The sequence below is a fragment of the Dermacentor silvarum genome, chromosome 10, assembly GCF_013339745.2.
Source record: "Dermacentor silvarum isolate Dsil-2018 chromosome 10, BIME_Dsil_1.4, whole genome shotgun sequence".
NCBI lineage: Eukaryota > Metazoa > Arthropoda > Arachnida > Ixodida > Ixodidae > Dermacentor > Dermacentor silvarum.
In genome coordinates this window covers 44,341,789-44,362,404 of record NC_051163.1, presented here as the reverse complement: position 1 = coordinate 44,362,404, position 20,616 = coordinate 44,341,789, and the positions used below count along the sequence as shown (strand labels likewise).

At 48.3% G+C, this 20,616-nt stretch overlaps 1 protein-coding gene across 1 annotated transcript; it reads right to left on the bottom strand.

Moving 5' to 3' along the window:
* Positions 1–1,571: 1,571 nt before the first annotated feature.
* Positions 1,572–20,060, bottom strand: LOC125941009 (uncharacterized). The gene is made up of 3 exons (XM_049657885.1): positions 19,908–20,060; positions 16,860–19,201; positions 1,572–1,629 (listed from the first exon to the last, which is right to left on the bottom strand). The coding sequence occupies exons 1-3, from the start codon at positions 20,058–20,060 to the stop codon at positions 1,572–1,574; spliced, it is 2,553 nt and encodes an 850-aa protein (XP_049513842.1).
* Between the last annotated feature and the right edge of the window lie 556 nt (positions 20,061–20,616).

The window sequence follows — 20,616 nt, the reverse complement described above, 5'->3', positions numbered from 1 at the left end:
AATATGAACTCGTATGCAAAACTTATTTCTTGCATAACACGTTTTCTCAATCAGCAGTGTTTCCAGCGAGCGCAACACTTGTTAGTGACGCTTTTTGAGGCTGTGATGCCAAATTCTGGGCGTCTTGCCAAAGGACTTAGCCGGCCTGTTTCGGTAGCTTACGGCGCAACAGGCAGGTGTTTCAGGGGAAGGAAAGAAGAAGTGCCGAACACCCGTGCACGCGAAGTGCCACTGCAAAGTGGCGAAGCGCCAATTTTGGGGACCAGGCTGGCTCCAGTCGAGGCCGCTTTATGTGCTGTCTATCGCCCTATAGTAGGGACCAGTGGATTCAATTATTTACTCGCCACCTAATATCGTTTACTTCGAATAAAAGACGGCGCAGAGATTGTCTACACGTACGTGGATCGTTTTTGAGAGCAAGGGGTAAGCCGCGTGTTGTGTCTCGAAACCGAAACAGGGATTCGGTACTTTCAATTGCGACATTATTTGCAGGGCATTGCGAACCGGGCTCTGAATTTGACATAAGCTGCTTTCCAACCAGCAACGAAACTTTTAAGCCGGCCCCGCCACCACAAGGGGAACCCATCGACCCTTTTCAGCTGGAGATCGATCTAGGATCATTCGAAGTGACAGACGACCTGCACGAACACATGGTGCCTCCAGTGGCTGTCAGAGACCTAAGTGTTTTTAAAGCGAGACCAGGAAAAAATGGCACTCTTCTGGCGAACATGACCTGGACGTGGCCAGGGAAGCACATGACCCATGGAACTGGTTGGTATTGGCTCTGAAAGCGCACCGTGGTTTATCTCGGCAACCTACTGTTTGCAGAATACCTTCTCCCATCCAGCAACGATAGGGATAAGCCGCAGCAAATGATTGAGGACTTTAACCTAAAAAGTGTAAGAGTAGTGTTGAAGGTTGGAATGCAGAAGACAATGGTAATAGCTTGGCAAGATAATCAGAATTCGTAATTGGCAGTCAGCCTCTAGCATATGTGCAAGAGTACGTTTATCTAGGTGAATTACTCACAGAGGATCCTGATCCCGAAAAAAAATATTTCTTCAGAACAATATAGATGGTTTGGAGCTATTATGGGAGGCATTACCAGATCATGAGAGACAACTTACCACTATCCGTGGAGAGAAAATTCTGAGTCATCGCATTCTAGGAGTACCAACGACTGGGGCAGAAACTTGAAGCTCAACAAAGAAGTTTGAGAAGAAGCTATAGGGACAGTGCAACGAGCGATAGAACGAAAGCTGAATAGCGTATAAGACGAAGAAGCCGGAAGAATGCAGTGTGGAGGGGAGATCAAACGGTTCAGTTGATATTGGCTGACATTAAAAGAAAAAAAAGGGGGTTGAGCAGGCCATGTAACGCGTAGACAGGTAACCTATATTGGTGCTACAGAATGGGTTCCAAGACAAGGGAAGCGCAGTCGAGGTCGGCAGGGAATTAGATGGTGCGATGCATGTCGGAAACTTGCAGGCACAACGTGGAATAAGCTAGTGCAAGACAGGGGTAACTGGATATCGCTGATACACACCTTGATCCTGAAGGGGACATAAAAGCTAGCTGCTGCTGGTGATGACACCGAAGGACAAAGTTACCTTGGTGCTTGAATCGAACCTGCACACGTGGTCAATTGGTACGAATTGAATGTACAAGTGAATGAATATAACCGAGGCAAAGTAAAAAAAAAAAGGCTAGCCGTGATATTCCATGATGTTAACTTTATAGCGGGCAGGTATTTCTGTTTCTGCTGAACGGAACTAGCTGTGAAATGAAGTCAAATAAAATCTATATTTCGAAAATCAAGTGTCAGGGGACACCGTAAAAAAGCCGCTGTTGCTTTGACAGAGGACTGCGCCCCATAAACATGGCAAGTGGGACATGCGAGTACTTATCTTTTTAAATGTGTACATGGTGATGTACATGAGCCATACAGAATTCACACTTAAAAGGCCCCTAAACCACTCAGAGGTCGAAATTTAGTTGTGGTGCTGCAGTTGTACACGAGTCTACAACGAACACGTAGCCGCAAGAATTTTTCGTAATGATGCCGTAATAGCGGAGTTACACGCGTTTGATGATCGAAACACGGCCCTCGCTCGTTTCGCTCTTTCATACGGTAATCTCCTCGTCGGCTGGTCTCTCCTCCTCGCCGAGTGCTCCTCCAAATGTCATCGCCAACGCGCTGTCCATTTCCGGTTAAGGCACGTCCACGCTAGCGGCAAATATACCGACGGCGAACCGGCTTCCAGTGCCGTAGAACGTCTGCCGCACGAGAGGCGTCCAAAGTAGACAGCAGTTCGGCCGGCGCACCACCCGGAGCACGATCAACGGGCCAGTCTACGACCGCGAAGCTGCGTGCCTCTGCCACAGGCGGCGAAAACATCGGCTGCAGGTCAGCTGCAGTGCACGGCTACCGACGGGAGTCGACCAGCTCGGCTGTGCTCGCATCGCAGCAGACGGCGCCGCTAATATCAGCGTATTTTTCTTCTTTGTGTGCAATTATCGCGAAGAGCGATAACAACGATAAAAAACACCGCATATGCACGAAGTGAATGATGATGAGTGGGCGAAGCACCGGGGGATCATTCAGGCAAAACGCCGGAAGCGTTCTCTGAAAGCCGGAAGTCGGCTTCCGGTTCCGGCTCCCGGAACCGGAAGTGGGGGCTTGGTGTACATATACTATATATATATATATATATATATATATATATATATATACTACACGTGTGTACAGTATATAGAGCGCTTATATAGCCCTTGCGCACCGCTGCGCCCCTAGCGGTCTCCATGCTAACCAGAGAGCTACGAACAACGGACGAAGGACAAGACTCGGCCCTAAGGAGCTTCGCCCCTAAAAAAATGTCGCAGTTTCGCCCGAAAGGCGAAGCATCTATTGTGACAGCAAATTGGTAGAAATCTATTCGGAGTAGGGATAGTAGAGTAGTTTTATCGGCCGCATAAACGTGGACACATTCGCTTTCTAACTGAATTGACAAGCGTGGTGTCATCGCGTACAAGCAAACATGAACAGATCACACTGAATGACCGCAGACAACGACTGTCAAAACGCTGGCAGCAAGCGCAGCCGCTGCAGCCAGCGAGCGAAGAAGCGTGCGGTCTATCACTTCAACGGAAACTGAGCGGCGAATGCACAGCGCATACAAAGGTCAGAGCCATGTGGAGATAAGAGACGGTGCGAACGACGGCCACCACAGCCAGCGCAAGCGTATTTGTTGGCAGAGCAGAAGCTGCACCCCCCCCTCCCTCCTGCGCTGCCTCCCCGCTTTTTTTTTTTTTTTGCTTTCGCGTGGGAGATCGCGTTGCCAGTTCCCCTTGCGCTGGGTTGCAAGATAAGTATTTGGTGCTGTAGCACAGCGTCGCCCCGCCTCCCTCCCCCCCCCATACCCCCCCCCCCCCCCCGGCCTTTCGCGCGACAATCGCGTTTGCTTTCCGCCGTGCGTTGGCTCTCCGTGATAGCGCGCGTCCCCCGCGCGCTTTTACTCGCGCATACGGCGCGCGACGAAGATTTTATCGCCCTTGGAATCTATACGGAACCTCACGGCGACGGCGACGCCGACGGCAGAAATCCCGTTGAAGTGTCCGTATAATTGCTGTCGCAATAAAATGTTGCGGCTTGTGAGCGTCGGCAATTCATTTCGAAGCGCCGTCCGCTTTAGCTTTGAAGGAAACCGGAAACGGCCTAGCGACGATGTCGGCGCCGTCGAGCGATCATGGCTGTGATGCTGCCACACAAATGAGTCCCGGTGTCTACTTACGGCAAGGAAATCTCGCCGTTCGCGAGCAAAACCGCTGTCGAACGGCGGCCCGCGAATGGCAAACGGCGTGCGGCGAGTTACCGTGCCGGTAACGTGGACGGGCCTTAGCCGCGACTAAGCGCTTCTCGGCTACTTGCTGTTGCTTCCGTGCCGGCCTGTTCTCATGCGAAGCGTGCCGCTATGGACCCTGTGTTGCGCGCACGTCTAGAAAGGCCAACACTGTCGCACTCTGTTCGCGCAGCTAATCAGACCGGTAAGCACGACTGTGTTGGATGGAACGTGAGCGATTTGGCACTCGCATTGCGGGCTGTTATTACCGATTCGCAAGGGCGCACAAGCGAGCAACACGACGAGGAAGAGCAGGGAGCGCGCGTACCTGCTAGCAGACAAACCGGAAGTCATAGGTCCTTGTTCGACCAATGGGCGTCATAACCGCTGTTGACATCATCGGATGCATCCTGCTGACATCGTGACGGCCGCTGAGGATACCGGAAAGGCCAGGAGAGGATGACGGCATTGTTTTTTTCTTTATTTTATGGCGCGCCCGTTTGGCATCGTTGATCGTGACGGCACTCTGAACGCGATGCGCGTGTTTACTTGAAATGTTCAAACAATATCTGAGGTGGTTTAGGGGCCCTTTAATGTACATATATCTATATATATAATGCCGAACAGACTCAAGTGTATTGATATTGGCTGAAGAGTACAAAAGAATAAAGGCATGAAAAGAATGAAGAAAAAAACAGGAATAAAAATTCAAAGCAAAGACACCATAGCGTATCCATACAATACCTATACTACCATGGTATGTCATGAGATACATACCAGTACCATACCAAATACCGTACTAATTACCATATCAACATGTAAGTGAAACATAAAATATTTATGGTCGATGGTTATATGTGTGACAGAACTGTATTATTCAGATAACAAAATTTATACGCTTATATTATGTCGTTAGGTGTGTTAGCTGCATCGATGTTTTCGGTTTCAGCCTTTTTCGGTTTCAGACTTGTTTCAGAGTAGCTTTGGGAGTCGACAAAGCAGCATTTGTCGACGGTAATTGGTTCTTAATCGAGTAATACGCCAGTAATCGTTATTGCGCGTGGGGTAACGTCTTTATTGCCAGGTTAGATTGGCGAGGGAGCAAAGGACGGGTTACTGCTTTTGCTGTCTGTTTCATGTCGGTGCAATAGTAAATGGTGATAAAATTCAGCAAAAGGTTTTGTCATCAGTAAATCGAATAGAGCAGTGGTGTGAGCGTGAAACGGGACATTAGCAATCATGCGAATCGCCTTTTTGTGCAGTCTGTGCAATGTTGAAATATTTGTGTTGGTGGTGGTACTGCACGCCAAGTGAGCATATGTGAGCTGTGACTGAAATAGGGCGTTCGAGATTAGTACATTGATTTCTGCAGCGAAGCAAAAAAAAAAACGCAGCTCAGCCAAAATACCTAATGCTATGGACGTTTGTTAACACCATCACTGATATCAATGTCCCATACCATGTTATAATGCTTGCCATAATGTCGTACCTAGACAACTTAAACATGGCATAACGTCTAACAGTGCTGACCAGGATTGAGCGTAGCAGTGGTTTATTTCTATTTCGGAATAAAATGGATTTTGCTTTTGAAGTGTTTATCGTAAACGAGGCAATGGTACGCCACTCCTATAGTTAATCAAGCGTGTTCTTTGCCGTTAATTCAAATTCGCTAATCGAGTTTCCCGAAACAATATACTCTTGCCGTCTGCATAGGTATAATTCAAGCACTCTCTCCAATGCGAACTATATCGTTGACATAGATATTGAACAGTAGGGGGCCAAGTATGCTGCCCTGAGGGACAACAACACTCATATCTTCGATATCTAATATGCAATAATTTATTGTGACTTGTTTCCTGTTCACTAGATATGTCCTAATCAGGTCTAACAAGTCCGCACGAAAGCAGTAATGGTCGCGTTTTCGAAGCAAAGCTTTCTGATGAAGCCCATTGGAGGCTTTTGAGAAGTGGACATAACTGCCCATAGCATAAGCCTGTTTTCCAAAAGAATCGAAAATCATTTCTTTTTTTTCATACAGAAGAGCTAATTCTGTAGATTTTCCATTGACGAAGCCAAACTGAGACGTTAAAATATTGTTACGTAAAACGACACAAGGCGGGACTATTTACACTGTATTTACAGTATGGGAGAAACACAGTAGCCAAGATGGTAGACAGCCACCAGCACCAGAGAGAGCCGTCTTCTTCGTCGTCTGCAGCAGGCTGAATGTCTCTCTCGTAGCATTACCCCCGGCGGTGGAAGCGCCGTCTCGGCGCGCTTCACACATTGTCGTTAGGAGGAGGGTGGTAGGCTTTCAGTCTGCTGATGTGAACTATGTCACTGGGAGCGATCGCAGGCGGTAAAGTCGGAGAGACGGGAACAATCTCGTAGGCGACGTCCGTGACCTGGCGGACGATTCGGTAAGGACCCGTGTATCGAGATAACAACTTTTCGGATAAGCCAACACGACGGAATGGACACCACAGGAGAACTAAGGCAACGGGTGAGAAGCGAACGTCGTGATGCCGGCTGTCACAGAGGCGCTTCTGGGTCGCTTGCGAGGCCAACAGCCTAGAGCGGGCGATCTGACGCACGTGATCGGCACGAGCGATGGCATCACGTGCATATTCGCTTGGCGGCGCGGCAGCAGCCGGTAGTAGGGTGTCCATTGGTAACGTCGGTTCACGGCCAAAGAGCATATAAAAGGGTGAATAACCGGCGGTATCGTGACGCGATGAATTGTACGCGAAGGTCACGTAAGGTAACGCCAGGTCCCAGTCACGGTGGTCAGATGAAACATACATTGAGAGCATGTCCGTGAGGGTGCGATTTAGTCGCTCGGTGAGGCCATTTGTTTGGGGATGGTAGGCAGTTGTCAACTTGTGCTGCGTTGAGGAGGAGCGCAACAGATCGTCGATTACCCGTGATAAAAATGCGCGGCCTCGATCTGTGAGCAATTGGCTAGGGGCGCCATGGTGCAGAATAACATCGTGCAGCAAGAAATCGGCAACGTCAGTAGCAGTGCTGGTGGGGAGCGCTCGAATGATTGCATACCTGGTCGCATAATCCATAGCAACGGCGACCCACTTGTTGCCGGACCGTGACTCAGGAAAAGGACCGAGAAGGTCCAAACCAACACGGAAGAATGGTTCGGTCGGGATGGAGAGCGGCTGAAGCAGTCCAGCCGAGGGTGCGGCAGCACGTTTCCGACGTTGGCATTTGTCGCAGGAGGTCACGTAACGTCGAACAGACCGGGCGAGACTGCGCCAAAAGAAGCGGCGCCGGACACGGTCGTACGTGCGGGACACACCAAGGTGACCAGCAGTTGGTTCGTCGTCAAGCTCACGCAGTACCGTTGAACGCAGCTGTTTAGGCACAACGAGAAGCAGCTCAGGGCCATCTGATTGGACGTTACGACGGTAAAGTGTGCCATTCACGAGGACGAACATGCGCAGTGAGGCATCGTTAGGTGCGGATTCCAGCCGATCAATGAGCGATCGCAAAGAAGCATCACGGCGTTGTTCGTCACCAATCTGGAGAAACTGAGACATAGACATAACGCAGGGGTTAGTTTCGATGTCCGGTCCCTTCTTGTTGGTCAACAGGGTAGCCGGACAAGCAGTCCGCGTCCAGATGGAGGCGGCCAGACTTGTAGGTAACTGAGTAAGAGTACTCCTGAAGGCGCAGTGCCCAACGACCAAGTCGTCCAGTAGGGTCCTTCAGTGAAGAAAGCCAACAGAGAGCGTGATGATCGGTGACAACACGGAAAGGGCGGCCATACAAGTAAGGACGGAATTTCGAAACCGCCCAGACAAGGGCAAGACATTCCCGTTCCGTAATAGAGTAATTGCGTTCAGATTTCGATAGGAGACGACTTGCGTACGCAATAACACGGTCAGCGCCTCGTTGGTTTTGGGCTAAAACTGCACCGATGCCGTGACCACTAGCATCTGTGCGCACTTCCGTGGGAGCAGCTGGGTCAAAATAGGCAAGAATAGGTGGAGTCGTTAGGGCGGCGATGAGCTCAGAGAAGGCGTCAGCTTGTAGAGGACCCCAACAAAACGGGACGTCTTGTTTGAGAAGGTCAGTGAGTGGACGTGCGAGTGCCGCAAAGTTTTTCACAAAACGGCGAAAGTAGGAACAAAGCCCCACGAAGCTACGAACGTCATGGACAGACCGTGGAACGGGGAAGTTCGTGACAGCGTGTACCTTCGCTGGGTCCGGTCGGACACCGGAAGCGTCAACGAGGTGGCCCAGGACAGTAATTTGACGAAGAGCGAAGTGGCACTTCGAGGAATTTAGCTGGAGGCCAGCTCGTCGGAAGATTGCTAGAATGGTCGAAAGGCGCTGTAGGTGTGTTGCGAAAGTGGGGGAGAAAGTTATCACGTCGTCTAGGTAACATAAACACGTCGACCATTTAAATCATTGAAGCAGTGTGTCCATCATTCTCTCAAACGTGGCTGGTGCGTTGCAGAGACCGAAAGGCATGACCTTGAATTGGTAAAGGCCATCAGGGGTCACGAAGGCGGTCTTCTCGCGATCCAGGTCGTCTACAGCGATTTGCCAGTAGCCAGACCGAAGGTCCAGGGATGAAAAGAAGGAGGCACCATCGAGGCAGTCAAGGGCGTCGTCCCAGCACCTCCACCAAAAAGATGTTACGTAAAACGACACAAGGCGGGACTATTTACACTGTATTTACAGTATGGGAGACACACAGTAGCCAAGATGGTGGACAGCCACCAGCACCAGAGAGAGCCGTCTTCTTCGTCGTCTGCAGCAGGCTGAATGTCTCTCTCGTAGCAATATTGTGCTTACTTAAAAAATTATACGCGTCAGTATCTTTGTAATGCACCTTGAAACGATAGTAAGAACAGAAATGGGTCTAAAGTTCGATAAATTATTCCTACCTCCACCCTTGAATATAACAGCAACATTGGCAATTTCAATATTTTTTGAACAATGCCAGAAGAAAAAACAAGATTTATGATGTAGGTTAAAGCAGGTGCAGTGAGACTGGCGACTATTTTTGCTGGTTGAATTTGAAGGCCGCCAATGTCGCTACTTTTTAGAATTTTTTACTTTTTCAGCAACTGCGGGAGTAAGAAAAGTACTTTCACATAAACGTGGTCCTAAGTACGTATCTAACATACTTATCGGTGTACGGAGTGTCACTTGGTGTAACAAGGAATGCATTAAAAGCATTTGCTAATTCACGATCAGATGTTAATTGACCACCTAACGTTGAGTGATCTACTGTTGGGTTCGTTTCCGAATTCAGCAACGTTTTGAAACGTTTTTCTACGTTTCCAGAAAATGACTTTTTTTTTAGGATTTCTGTGATGAACAGCTAACAAAGGTCGTCTTTTGGAATTTCGCTTCATGCTTTTGACTGTGTTTCAGTGTGCTATAAATACCTCCGTGTCCTCTGAGTTCTAGATTTATAAAACGTTCACACCGTGTATTTTTATAGCGTATTGCCTTCAGGCAATCTTTTGTTATCCATGTCTCTCGTGCTTTTCCCGCTGGTGTTTTCGGTAGAAGAGGTACCGAAAACACATTGCTCATGTGTTTTCTCATGTGTAGCGATATATGCGTCATATGCAAGATTTGGACCTGACTTGGAATATACCCCCTCCCACGTCACATCACCCAGATGTTGCTTGAAATTCTACAGCGTGAATCTTTATATTTCAAGAACGCGACGATACAGTTTGCTTGTGTTTAGTGCAAAATGGCTCGTGCTTGATAAAGATGTAAATAGGTAAATGGGCGCTAATATCAGCTTGTATAACACCTACAGTTAGGATTTTTTCGTTTGGATTTGTAACGAACTTGTCAAGTAAAGTTGATTTGTCCCACTGAATACGTGTCAGCATGTGTATGGCACACTAGAAGGCCCTTGCTTCCAGTAAATGGGCAAGTTCAGTAGCGCACTAATCGCACTTGAAATGTCGATGTTCAAATTACCGCCAAGTACCAAAGTGTACTTGCTATGAGTGCTCCAGCTCAAATATTCGTCTATATAAGCGAGGAAATTGGAAATTCTACCATTGGCGGGCGATACGTAACACAGAATACAAAATTATTACATTGTAAGGATAGACTTTCTTGATGTTCAGACATAAATTAGAATTCCAAAACAATTTCACAGTTCAGGCCCTTTTTATTACTAGTAATACGCCTCCACCCTCTCAATTGTGCCTGTTCAGTAAGAAAGACACGTAACCTGGTAATCTAAGCCCCTCGTGATCTGTTTTACACAATGTTTCGGTTATCATAACATCGAAAGCAAAGTCGAAGCAGAAAAGAAATCCACAAAAATCGTCGTCTTTTGGAGACTGGGGGTCAATGTGAAGGAAAGAACAGCGGCCAATTTTTGATGCTGAAACGGCTACTCAAGTCTTGAGGGTTTAGATACTGCTTGTTACCGTTGTCGAACATTTTTAAACCAAAGCTGTTCAGAGTATCGAACTTCATCTACCTTAATCTAACTTAATCTGCCAGACACGGGGCACATTCGGAGCACTCATGAAGATTCGATTTTCCGAGCAAAGATATTGCTGCGTCGGGTCCACACTAACTGCCATTCATTTTCTTTTCTACAGCGAACCTGTTAAGGGCTAGGTTTCCCATGATCTTGTCCGCATGTAGAAAAAAAACTATCATCATCAGCATTGGTTCGAGCGTCGTCGTCTTCTTCCGCAGCTAGCTCGTTGACGCCCATCGGTTTGCGCTCGTGCCGTTGGACGCCGTGCCGAGCACGAGCGCGTGCCACTGCTTCCGCTTTTCTCGTCGTCGTCTGCTTCCACAGCTGGCTGGGTTGCCGCTAATCGTTTAAGCGTAGAATTTTACTTCTCTTCTGTCGTAGTTATGGGGAGGCCGCGTTTACGGGGGTATGTTCCATTGCTTAAGGGGGTATCAGCCATGCATGAGCAACTGATGACGTGCCCTAACGCGTTTGAGCACGTCGCCACGAACGCGCTCGGAAAAGTGCTCGGTGTCGACGTTCCGATTCGAGCGGGGAGAGCTTCCGAAGCCCAGGCGAAACGTCAGCGAACAGCCGCGGATCCCGAGTTTCGGGAGGGCGATGCTGAGGGCAAACGTCAGCGAAGAGCCACCGACCCTGAGTTGCGGACGTTGAGTCCGAACGTCAGCGTCGTCTCGCCCTCTAGGAGCCCGACAACGGTGGTGCACGCCTCGGCAACGCTAGCGCCAACTTCCTCGGAACGTTTTCCACCGGAACGTGCATGATAGACATGTCGGTTGGGCGATGCCCAACGACGATACGCCCATTCTCATTGTGGGGGCAGTATTCACTACAGAAGACCCACCACAGTCACAGCTACGCTGGCTTCCAACTTCACGGTAGTGGAAGTGCTTTGAATTTTTCCTTGTAATAGCTAAATCAAGCAGCTTCTTCAGCGGTGGGCAGAAGTTTTCGTTAACATAATTAGGCGGCTGGTCGAGATCAGCTGGGCACAATCGTACTTTACGAGATGCTTTATGTAGAATGTCCGTTTTTCACGGCAACGAATCTGCACAACTATATTTGCTTAAGTTGGGTCTTAGCTCTGTGGCGGATTTCCATGCCATCTTTCGATACTGGTTCATTGATTGCTTCCCCGATATTTCCGATCTCGATGGTTTAAGCTCTTTTCTTTCATGGCAGGGATGCCTTTAATCTCAACATTCAGGTTTCGCGAGTACTGTTTAAGATTAACAATCCTTCAAGCATTGGATACCATTTGTTGATTAAGCTGCTCACATTCAGTAGTAAAACGTGCCTTCTCGTCCTTGATTTCTGAATTTTGTGTGACTGTCTCTGCGAATGACCGACTCCATTTTTTTTCTTTTCTCTCCTTATCTATTCTTCCTCTTTCCCCTCTCCAAGTGTAGCGTACCCAACCGGGCACGTCCTTGGTTAACCTCCCTACCTTTCCCTCTTCGTATCTCTCTCTCTCTCTCTCGTGTCGAGGTCGCTACGCTGTGTTATCACTATTTTTCCACGTCTGTTGTATACTCGGCAGGATGATTGCTCTGCGGATAAACAAGTGAGAGGGTCGATATATTACATTGACATTAAAAACCACTTGAGCGATGGTGCAAATTACTTTTTAGAAAGGTAGATCAAAATGAAACGCACAGTGAAGTCTAGCAAAGTCTCAAAGTGCAGTCACTGACAGTATACGCATTGATGTCTTTAGCAAGCCAAAGTAATGGCGCTAAGATTTATATCAGGGAGTTTCTTTACGCGCTCCAAATGTTGAACATAGCAAAATGCAGTTCAGGCTCAAGAGGGATAACAAACATCTGTTCTAACAGTAGCCGGCTCCATGTTTCAGCTGGGTATTATAGACTTTCGGGCCAAAAAAGAAGGGTAGCTGAGAACGTCCGTGTTCAAATTTTCCTTTGTTCTTTTGACAAACAGCTGCTTCGATTTTGCATGATGCAATATAGGTGGCGGGATTACCCAGTCTGGCATCTTTATAGGCAAGCTTTCTTCAATTTGTGTAAAGGTCACAGACATGAAGAATATTTGTGCGCTACCAGTTGTATCAGTGTTGCGGAAAACGGTAGCATCTACATTAACGTTTTATAGCCTCTAAGATAATAAAATAGCATGTAAAATAGGGGAATGGGCGAGCAAGCCTAAAAGAAGAACGACGGGCAGTGTCTGAAACAGTAAGAATATTAAAAACTACAAGATGTTTTGCGACGAAGTTAAGAAAGGGAAACAAAACAGCAAATAAGTAAGAAAATACTTACTTATTCGCTCGAGACTTCGCTGTGGAAGAACGCAAGAAAGTGGCAACTCAGGCATGCGCTAATTAATCGTTGAAACGGGCCAACTTTTGTTCGAGACGCGGATGCGTGCGATCGCGTGGCCTCACGGTTAGAGCGTTTGGCTGCTACGCCGTAAGACAGAGAGGTTTCATCCGATCATTGGTCACGCCGTTTGTCAGCAGTTTAGGCAGCATTCAACCTCTTTGGATGTATGTAAAAAAAAAAACTAACGATGATTCTTGGGCGTACGCGAGCGGCTCACAGGGTGCACTAGAGCGCAAGCTTTTAAGAGATACGACGTTTCGAAATGTTTCTTTGGTGAAAGAAAGTATACAAGGACGCATGAGCACGCAGTCATTGAGACGTCTGTGTTTTTTAAAGGTATGTTGTCGCTTACTTAGCTAGGGGTGCTTAATGCGGGCCTAGCTTTTTTATTTATTATTTTTATTTATTAATACTGTCAACCCACAATGGGTCATTACAGGAGTGGAAAGTACAAAAAGAACAAACAAAGCGGTACAATCCTTGGCAGGTAGTGGAACATTATGTTACTTGGCAAAAGTAACATGCGGTATGGATCACAACATTACACTTGTATTACTGTCTTCATAGTTCAACAAATATTCTGACGGATGAACACTTTCTAGGAAACCACTATAGAGGTATGCTCATAAACAAAATAAGGCCACAGGGGACAAATTATGTAAAATATATAGACTTAACCTTTTCCTGAAATTCACCAATTGATGATAGTTTGACTATAGTGTCTGGTAGCCCGTTCCATTCATTGATAGCCCTAGGGAAAAAACTAAATTTAAAAGAATCAATAAAGACAGAGGGAGGGGGAATGTACATACTGTGCCTGTGTCTAAAATAGGTGTCAGGTTGGATGATAAAGTATTCGTTTTTATTTATGCTAACGAGATCGTGAATGACAAGAAAGAGAAATTTCAGTCTTTCGAGGGAAGTTCTTGATTCTAGAGAGGGTAGATTGGCAATTTTATTAAGTTCTGAGGGGGAGTAATGGCGCCGGTACTTATTATAAAAAAAACCTTAAAGCGAGGCGTTGAATTTCATCAAGTTTAGATTTATTCGTTACCGTGTAAGGGTCCCATATTATTTTGGCGTACTCAAAGATTGGTCTAATTAACGTTTTGTATGCCAGAATTTTTATTTCAGGAGTTGCGCTGTGAATGCGTCTACTTAAGGACCACAGTGCATTGCATGATAACATAAACATAACTGTTTATAACATAAACATAACTGTTTAGGTAAAAAAATATTGTCGTAGTTTCACCTGAAAGGCGAAGCATCAATTGCGATAGAAAATTTGTAGAGAGCTATACGGAGTAATGATAGTAGCTTTATCAGCTGTATAAACTTGGACATGCAGCAGCACCGGCAACACGCAGAACTGGTGTCGACGCCGTCGGCGTTTTGCCCACGTTCGCACAAAACGCGTGCGGCATTGGTGACTGTTGCCGGAGCCTCTGGGGGCGGCTCCGAGGTTTTCAACGACATCAGAACGGGACACTCGTCGAGCTGCGTCAGAAGTCTTTACCACCTTCTAGCCTCACAACGTTTTTACATAAATACGCACTTGGTGCCGCAGCTAAACGTCGGCTCCCTTCCCTCCCTCCCCCTCCCCCCCTCCCCCTCCCCCCCCCCACCGCCTTTCGCGCGTCGGAAGAAGGCGCGTTTGCTCTACATATATGGTGATTGTAAAGGAGGAAAGAGACACCTACTTCTGCAGCCCTTCAGGGAGCACGGCGCAGAACGCGCGTTTGCTCTCCTACGTGCGTTCGCTCCCCGTGAAAGCGCGCGTCCCTCGCGCCCTTTCACTCGCACATACCGCGCGTCCGGAGCGCGGCGACGATTTCATCGCGTTGACGTCATACGGAACCTCACGGCGACGGCAACGGCAACGGCAACGGCGATGACGACGGTGACGCCGACGGCAGAAATCTGCTTTGGAGTGTCCATATAATTGCTATCGCAATGAAACATGGGTGTTTTCCGAACCTCAACAGGTTCGGAAAACACCCATGTTATACGAAGGCGGCCCTTCGTCTAACAATAAACGCATTGACGTTAACACGTGTTCTTGGGACAGAAAAGCAATGTTCGTGATATAATCTCTAGTGTTTAGGCGGAAGCAAAATGAATTGAATGGCTACAGCATAGGCATTTTGCATGCTTAGAGTGTGCATGAATCACCAGTCACAAAAGTACGAAGCGCTGTACAAACACATCGTTCTTTCTTGGAACGCCTGGGAGCGCTGGTGTCGCAGCGCGCATACGCGTAATCAATGCCTCCTTTACCAGATGCCTGCCGCGTGGTCCGATAAACCCGGTTCCGTGCCCTCTGCCTTTTTTCGTCTCCGCAAAAAGGCAACGAGCGCCGCTATTGGCGCACGCCTGCAACCTAGATCACGTGCTGCGGCCTCTTAGATTACTATAGCATCTCTTACCGTCTCGGAGGCGGCAGGCGCTATCAACCACAGAGGTAATCTAGTAACCTGCTATCAACGCGCAGGCGGAAGTATTCAGCCGCCGCTGCCGCGCCGCCGCCGCCGCCGCCGGAAGTTGAAAAGGCAACGAGCGCCGCCTCACGGAATTTATGCAGAACTAAGGGAACCGCCGCCCCAATGGGAAAGCGAGCGACGCGTTGGGCATCGAGTAAAGGATGCATTGGCGTAATCATGCAGGTATTTTCATATTTCACGCGTTTTCTCTACAACGCCCAAAAAATAAAACCCGAGACAGCACACTGAAAACAACTGAATGGGGTGTTTTAAAACAATTATTACTTTTCTATCGTAATTCGGGTCCACAATTTAGCAATTAAAAAGTTCGTCCGTTAATGTCCTCTAATTTTCGATAGCTCAATTATAAAAAAACATCCTTGTAGTGCGGTACGGCACTGCTGGCGTAATATCACTGGTTGCGTCCTCGCATATTATTGCGATAGCAATTATATGGACACTCCAAAGCGGATTTCTGCCGCCGGCTTCGCCGTCGCCGTGAGGTTCCGTATGACGTCAACGGCGATGAAATCGTCGCCGCGTGCCGTATGCTCTATGAGCGAGTGAAAGCGCGCGAGGGACCCGCGCTTTCACTGGGAGCGAACGCATGGCGGAGAGCAAACGCGGGTTCTGCGCCGTGCTTCCAGAAGGGCTGCAGAATTAAGTGTCTTTGCTCCTTTACAATCACCATATATATATATATATATATAGACCAAACGCGACTTACTCCGTCGCACAAAAGGCCGTGGGGGGACAGGAGGGAGGGGAGGCGACGTTTAGCTGCGGCACCAAATGCCTATTTATATAAAACAAAGTTGTCGCAGTTTCGCCTGAAAGGCGAAGCATCAATTGCGATAGCAAATTTGTAGAGAGCTATACGGAGTAATGATAGTAGCTTTATCAGCGGTATAAACTTGGACATGCAGCAGCACCGGCAACACGCAGAACTGTTGTCGACGCCGTCGGCGTTTTGCCCGCGTTCGCACAAAATGCGCGCGGCGTTGGTGACTGTTGACGGAGCCTCTGATATAAATAGGCACTTGGTGCCGCAGCTAAACATCCGCTCCCTTCCCTCCCCCTCCCCCCCCCCCCCCCCGCCACGGCCTTTCGTGCGTCAGAAGAAGGCGCGTTTGATCAACACCCTCTAGAAAAATATGAAGGCCTTAGCTCTCTTCGCGTGACGTCACACGATGGGGCGGATTGAAAAAAAAAGATATGGAACGCTGTTCAAGAGAGGTTGTCTCGCAGGTGCATTGCGCGGAAACATTTTTTTTCTGCAAGAACAAGCATGCATGTATTTAAAAAAGAATAGAACGCCAGAAAACTGTAGCAGCAAAACATTTATTTGCGAAGCCCAGTTTCTTTTTGTGCTGGCTTTATATTAGAAGCAATGCATGCAGTTATTTGGCCTCGAGAGTTGTGGCTTTCCTTTTTTTTTGATTTATCGGCAGCGTCGAGAAGTTTGTCGTTCAGATTCCTACAAATGTTCTTTAGCAGAATGTTGGTGCTGCACCGCAGGATGTGTTTAAGCACTAATTCAACTGTGGGGCCATTCTCACACGTATCGAAGTCGGACTGCTCTTCACTAGCCAGCAATTGTAGCGTCATTTTCGTTACCACCTGGCGTTGTTCAGGCATCATAAGCAGTGCTGGCTCTGTAGCGAGCTGCTCTACTACAACGTAGCTGTGAGCAACTGCGTTAAGTGCAAACATTGATGGATAAACTAAACCTCCTCGGTCCAGCTGCTTCACAAGACCATAATGTTCGTTTGTGGCAGAGACTGTGATCTTCTTGTCCACGGTCAACGAGTCCCTGCATTGCTCGCACTTCAACTTTTTAAGGGTCCCGTATACTGCATAACCTGCAACGTAGACGAGGACTGGGACGACGTCCTGCATCTTCGTAAGAGCCTGGCTGGTAACAACAACGTTGCTGCTGGGAAGCAATGCCTCGACTTGCTTTCGGACACATTCCCAGTGCTGGTCAGGGGAAACTGTAAGCAAGGTTCTCTGCAGGCGCAGCTTGTTTTCGACTTCATATATCTGCCTGATGGAGATGTGATATTGCGCACCTGCCAGCTGCCTATACTTCCCAAACCGATCTTCAAGGCAGTCTGTCTGAATCTTCCCAAAAAGGACATATGACATTCCAAGCTCTTCGAAGCTGTACCTAGCGAGCTCAACAAGCGCATAGGTGGTGTGTTCGAGAGCAGCGTGAGTCTCCTTTGTCAGAGTACCATTGTCAAAACCTTTGTTCTTCCACTCATCCAGCCACTTCAGAAACATGTGCAAGAAGTCAATTTTTGGATCGTTATCAATGGAAAGCACTGGTTGTTGGAAGTGATCTCTAAGCCTTTCTCCCTTCCATGGAGTTTTGACGTTTACAATTTTCCACCACTTGAGTATGATCTCGACGAATGTAGCTGTGGCCTCGAAAGAGAATAGGTTGTGCTTTGCTCCAAGAGCACGTAACGCCTCTGGTAAATAGTCATTGAAGATTTGTAAAGCAAGCTTTACGTCCTGCCTTTCAAGACTCGAAGGGTAGAGGGCTTTTCTTGACAGCCCATAGCCATATTTCAACAGCTGGTCACACTCTTTGCTGTGAAGGTCCCTGATTGTTGCAAATGACGCTGTTTGCATTCGCTCTGATTCTGGTGTGTCTCCTTGGATCTCCGGGAAGTAGAAACAAATTTGGTCATTCTTCTGATTGATCCAGTTATTTCGTATGCATTTTAGAATGTGCACTGGGTCTATAACGAAGAACAGCGGCCTTGAAGGGTCTGATGGATGTTGGTACACAATTCTGTTACACGGAGGTGATTCGAAAAGTGACATCGCTTTTCTGTTCACAGAGTTGTTGTCGCTGACGACGCACATAACCCGGTACCCAATCTTTTCCAGCCCACAAATCACGTCTTTAAGCGTCTTTTGCAGGAACTCCGCCTCTACTCGGTGCACCGGCACGATGTGCGCAACTTCTTTGAATTTACACGTCACGCTGCGCACCATGAAAACGAGCGCACAGTTAGCAGCTTCATTTCTATTAATTGCAGCGCCGGTAATATTGCCTCCTTTGTAGTCAAAGTAAGGTTTTATATGTATTTCATCAACCATAACTGTGACAAAGCGCTGGTCATCTTTCAGGTCAGAAATTCTTGTTGTCATGTAGCTGAGGAATGTTTCACTCTGATGCTCTTGTTGAGGACTCATACCATAAGACGAGCACACTGATCTTATCGTCATAGGATGCGGCAAGGTGATGCTTCCATGGCTACGTATGAACGCGTATGCATGGGGCGATATAGTGAAAACAATACAGCAAAACATCATGAAATCAGCAGAGTAGCGCCTGCGCTGTTTTTTCGATAGGTGCAAGGTGACTTGCTCTTTCAGAAATTGAATACAGTTGGCGTCATCTTCTGCTTGGGACGTGCAAAGCTGATCAAGCAGTAAACAAACAGCCTCGCAAATTTCGGCGACTGAGTTGGACATCAGGTCACAGTCCCACTTCTCGATGCCTTCCAGGAGTTCCACCATACCCCTTTTACTGTTAGCGATTTCGGGAACGCAGAGATTTGCACCGAGCTTTTTTACGGCCGTTTTCATAACGTGTAGTGTCACGCTCAAATCTCCTTTCACGCAAACAGAGTATTTCAACCACGGTGCTTCATCGTCGACAATGTGAATGAGAAGAAGCCTTTCATTTCTTTCGATATCATCCCAGAACTTCATCCCTTGGCTCCTTAAGTGGTTGGCAAGTTCGCTCACACTGTTGACTTTATCCTCCTCGCGTGCTCTGATAAATGCCTCGTTGGATTCAGCGATGGCTTTCTGAAGGGCTGCATTCTCTATTCGCGCGCGCTTGGAGTCAGGATCTTCCCTCCTCGCGGTCTTTCTGGACAAGTAGCTTGAATGATTCGGGAACTTCGACGGTACAGCGTCTGTGCGAAGGCGCACATGAGATAGCGGCACTGTCATTACGCGGCCAGTTGCTTGATCTGTATGCGTCGCGTCTCGAATAATGTCCTCGTCCATGAAATGAAGTTCACATACCTAGAAAAAAAAAATGTCACAGTTTCGCCCTAAGGGCGAAGCAATGAATGCGATAGCAACACAGCAATGTCATACGAAGTAAGGTGAGCGGCTTTGGTAGCAACAACACGCAGAACTGTTGTCGACGCCATCGGCGTTTTGCCCGCGTTAGCTCAAAATGCGTGCGGCGTTGGTGACTGTTGCTGGAGCCTCTGATATAAATAGGCACTTGGTGCCGCAGCTAAACGTCGCCTCCCTTCCCTCCCCCTCCCCCACGGCCTCTCGCGCGTCCGAAGAAGGCGCGTTTGCTCTACATATATGGTGATTGTAAAGGAGAAAAGAGACGCCTACTTCTGCAGCCCTTAAGCGAGCACGGCGCAGAACGCGCGTTTGTTCTCCGCCGTGCGTTCACTCCCCGTGAAAGACGCGCCCCTCGCGCCCTTTCACTCGCACATACAGCGTTCGGCGCGCGGCGACGATTTCATCTCCAAATGACGTCATACGGAACCTCACGGCGACGGCGACGGCGACGGCGACGCCGACGGCGACGGCGACGCCGACGGCAGAAATCTGCTTTTGAGTGTCCATATAATTGCTATCGCAATAAAAATACGCTCCAATCAGCAAACCGACGGCTACAGGTCACACAAACATGCGGCTCATGAGCCACTTACACATGTACGTTTATAGTCTTTCAATTAACTAACACCTAAATAAAAAAACTTACTCTGGAATGTTCGGTGACCGTGAGGTTTTCCCGTGGCACAGCGCGAATCCAAGCGTCCCTTAGAGCTTGATCTCTCGGGAACTTGAAGACGTGCACCTTCGTGTCCCCCGTGTAGTCTCCGCGGCATCGAGGTACACAGCATTTGCACGGCATCGCGGCGGGATTCTTTTCACAGCGAGGAAAACACGTCCGACTGAACAGAGAAGAGATTTACGACTGTACATACGCGCCGGGGAATGAGTTTCTGGAGACGCGCGATCAACGCGCACCAGCGCGATCCGGACGCGCGGATGCGTCGTGTCGCGGCGACGGGCAAAACCGCAAAACGCGCTCGCCGCCTCATGCGTCCGCCCCATCTGCTGACGTAGCGCGAGTGGAAAGGGAAAAGAACTAAGGCCTTCATATTTTTCTAGAGGGTGTTGGTTTGATCTACATATATGGTGATTGTAAAGGAGGAAAGAGACGCCTACGTCTGCAGCCCTTAAGGGAGCACGGCACAGAACGCGCGTTTGTTCTCCGCCGTGCGTTCACTCCCCGTCGAAGGGCGCGTCCCTCGCGCCCTTTCACTCGCACATACAGCGTTCGGCGGCGCGCGGCAACGATTTCATCTCCATTGACGTCATACGGAACCTCACGGCGACGGTGACGGCGACGCCGACGGCAGAAATCTGCTTTGGAGTGTCCATATAATTTCTATCGCAATAAAACT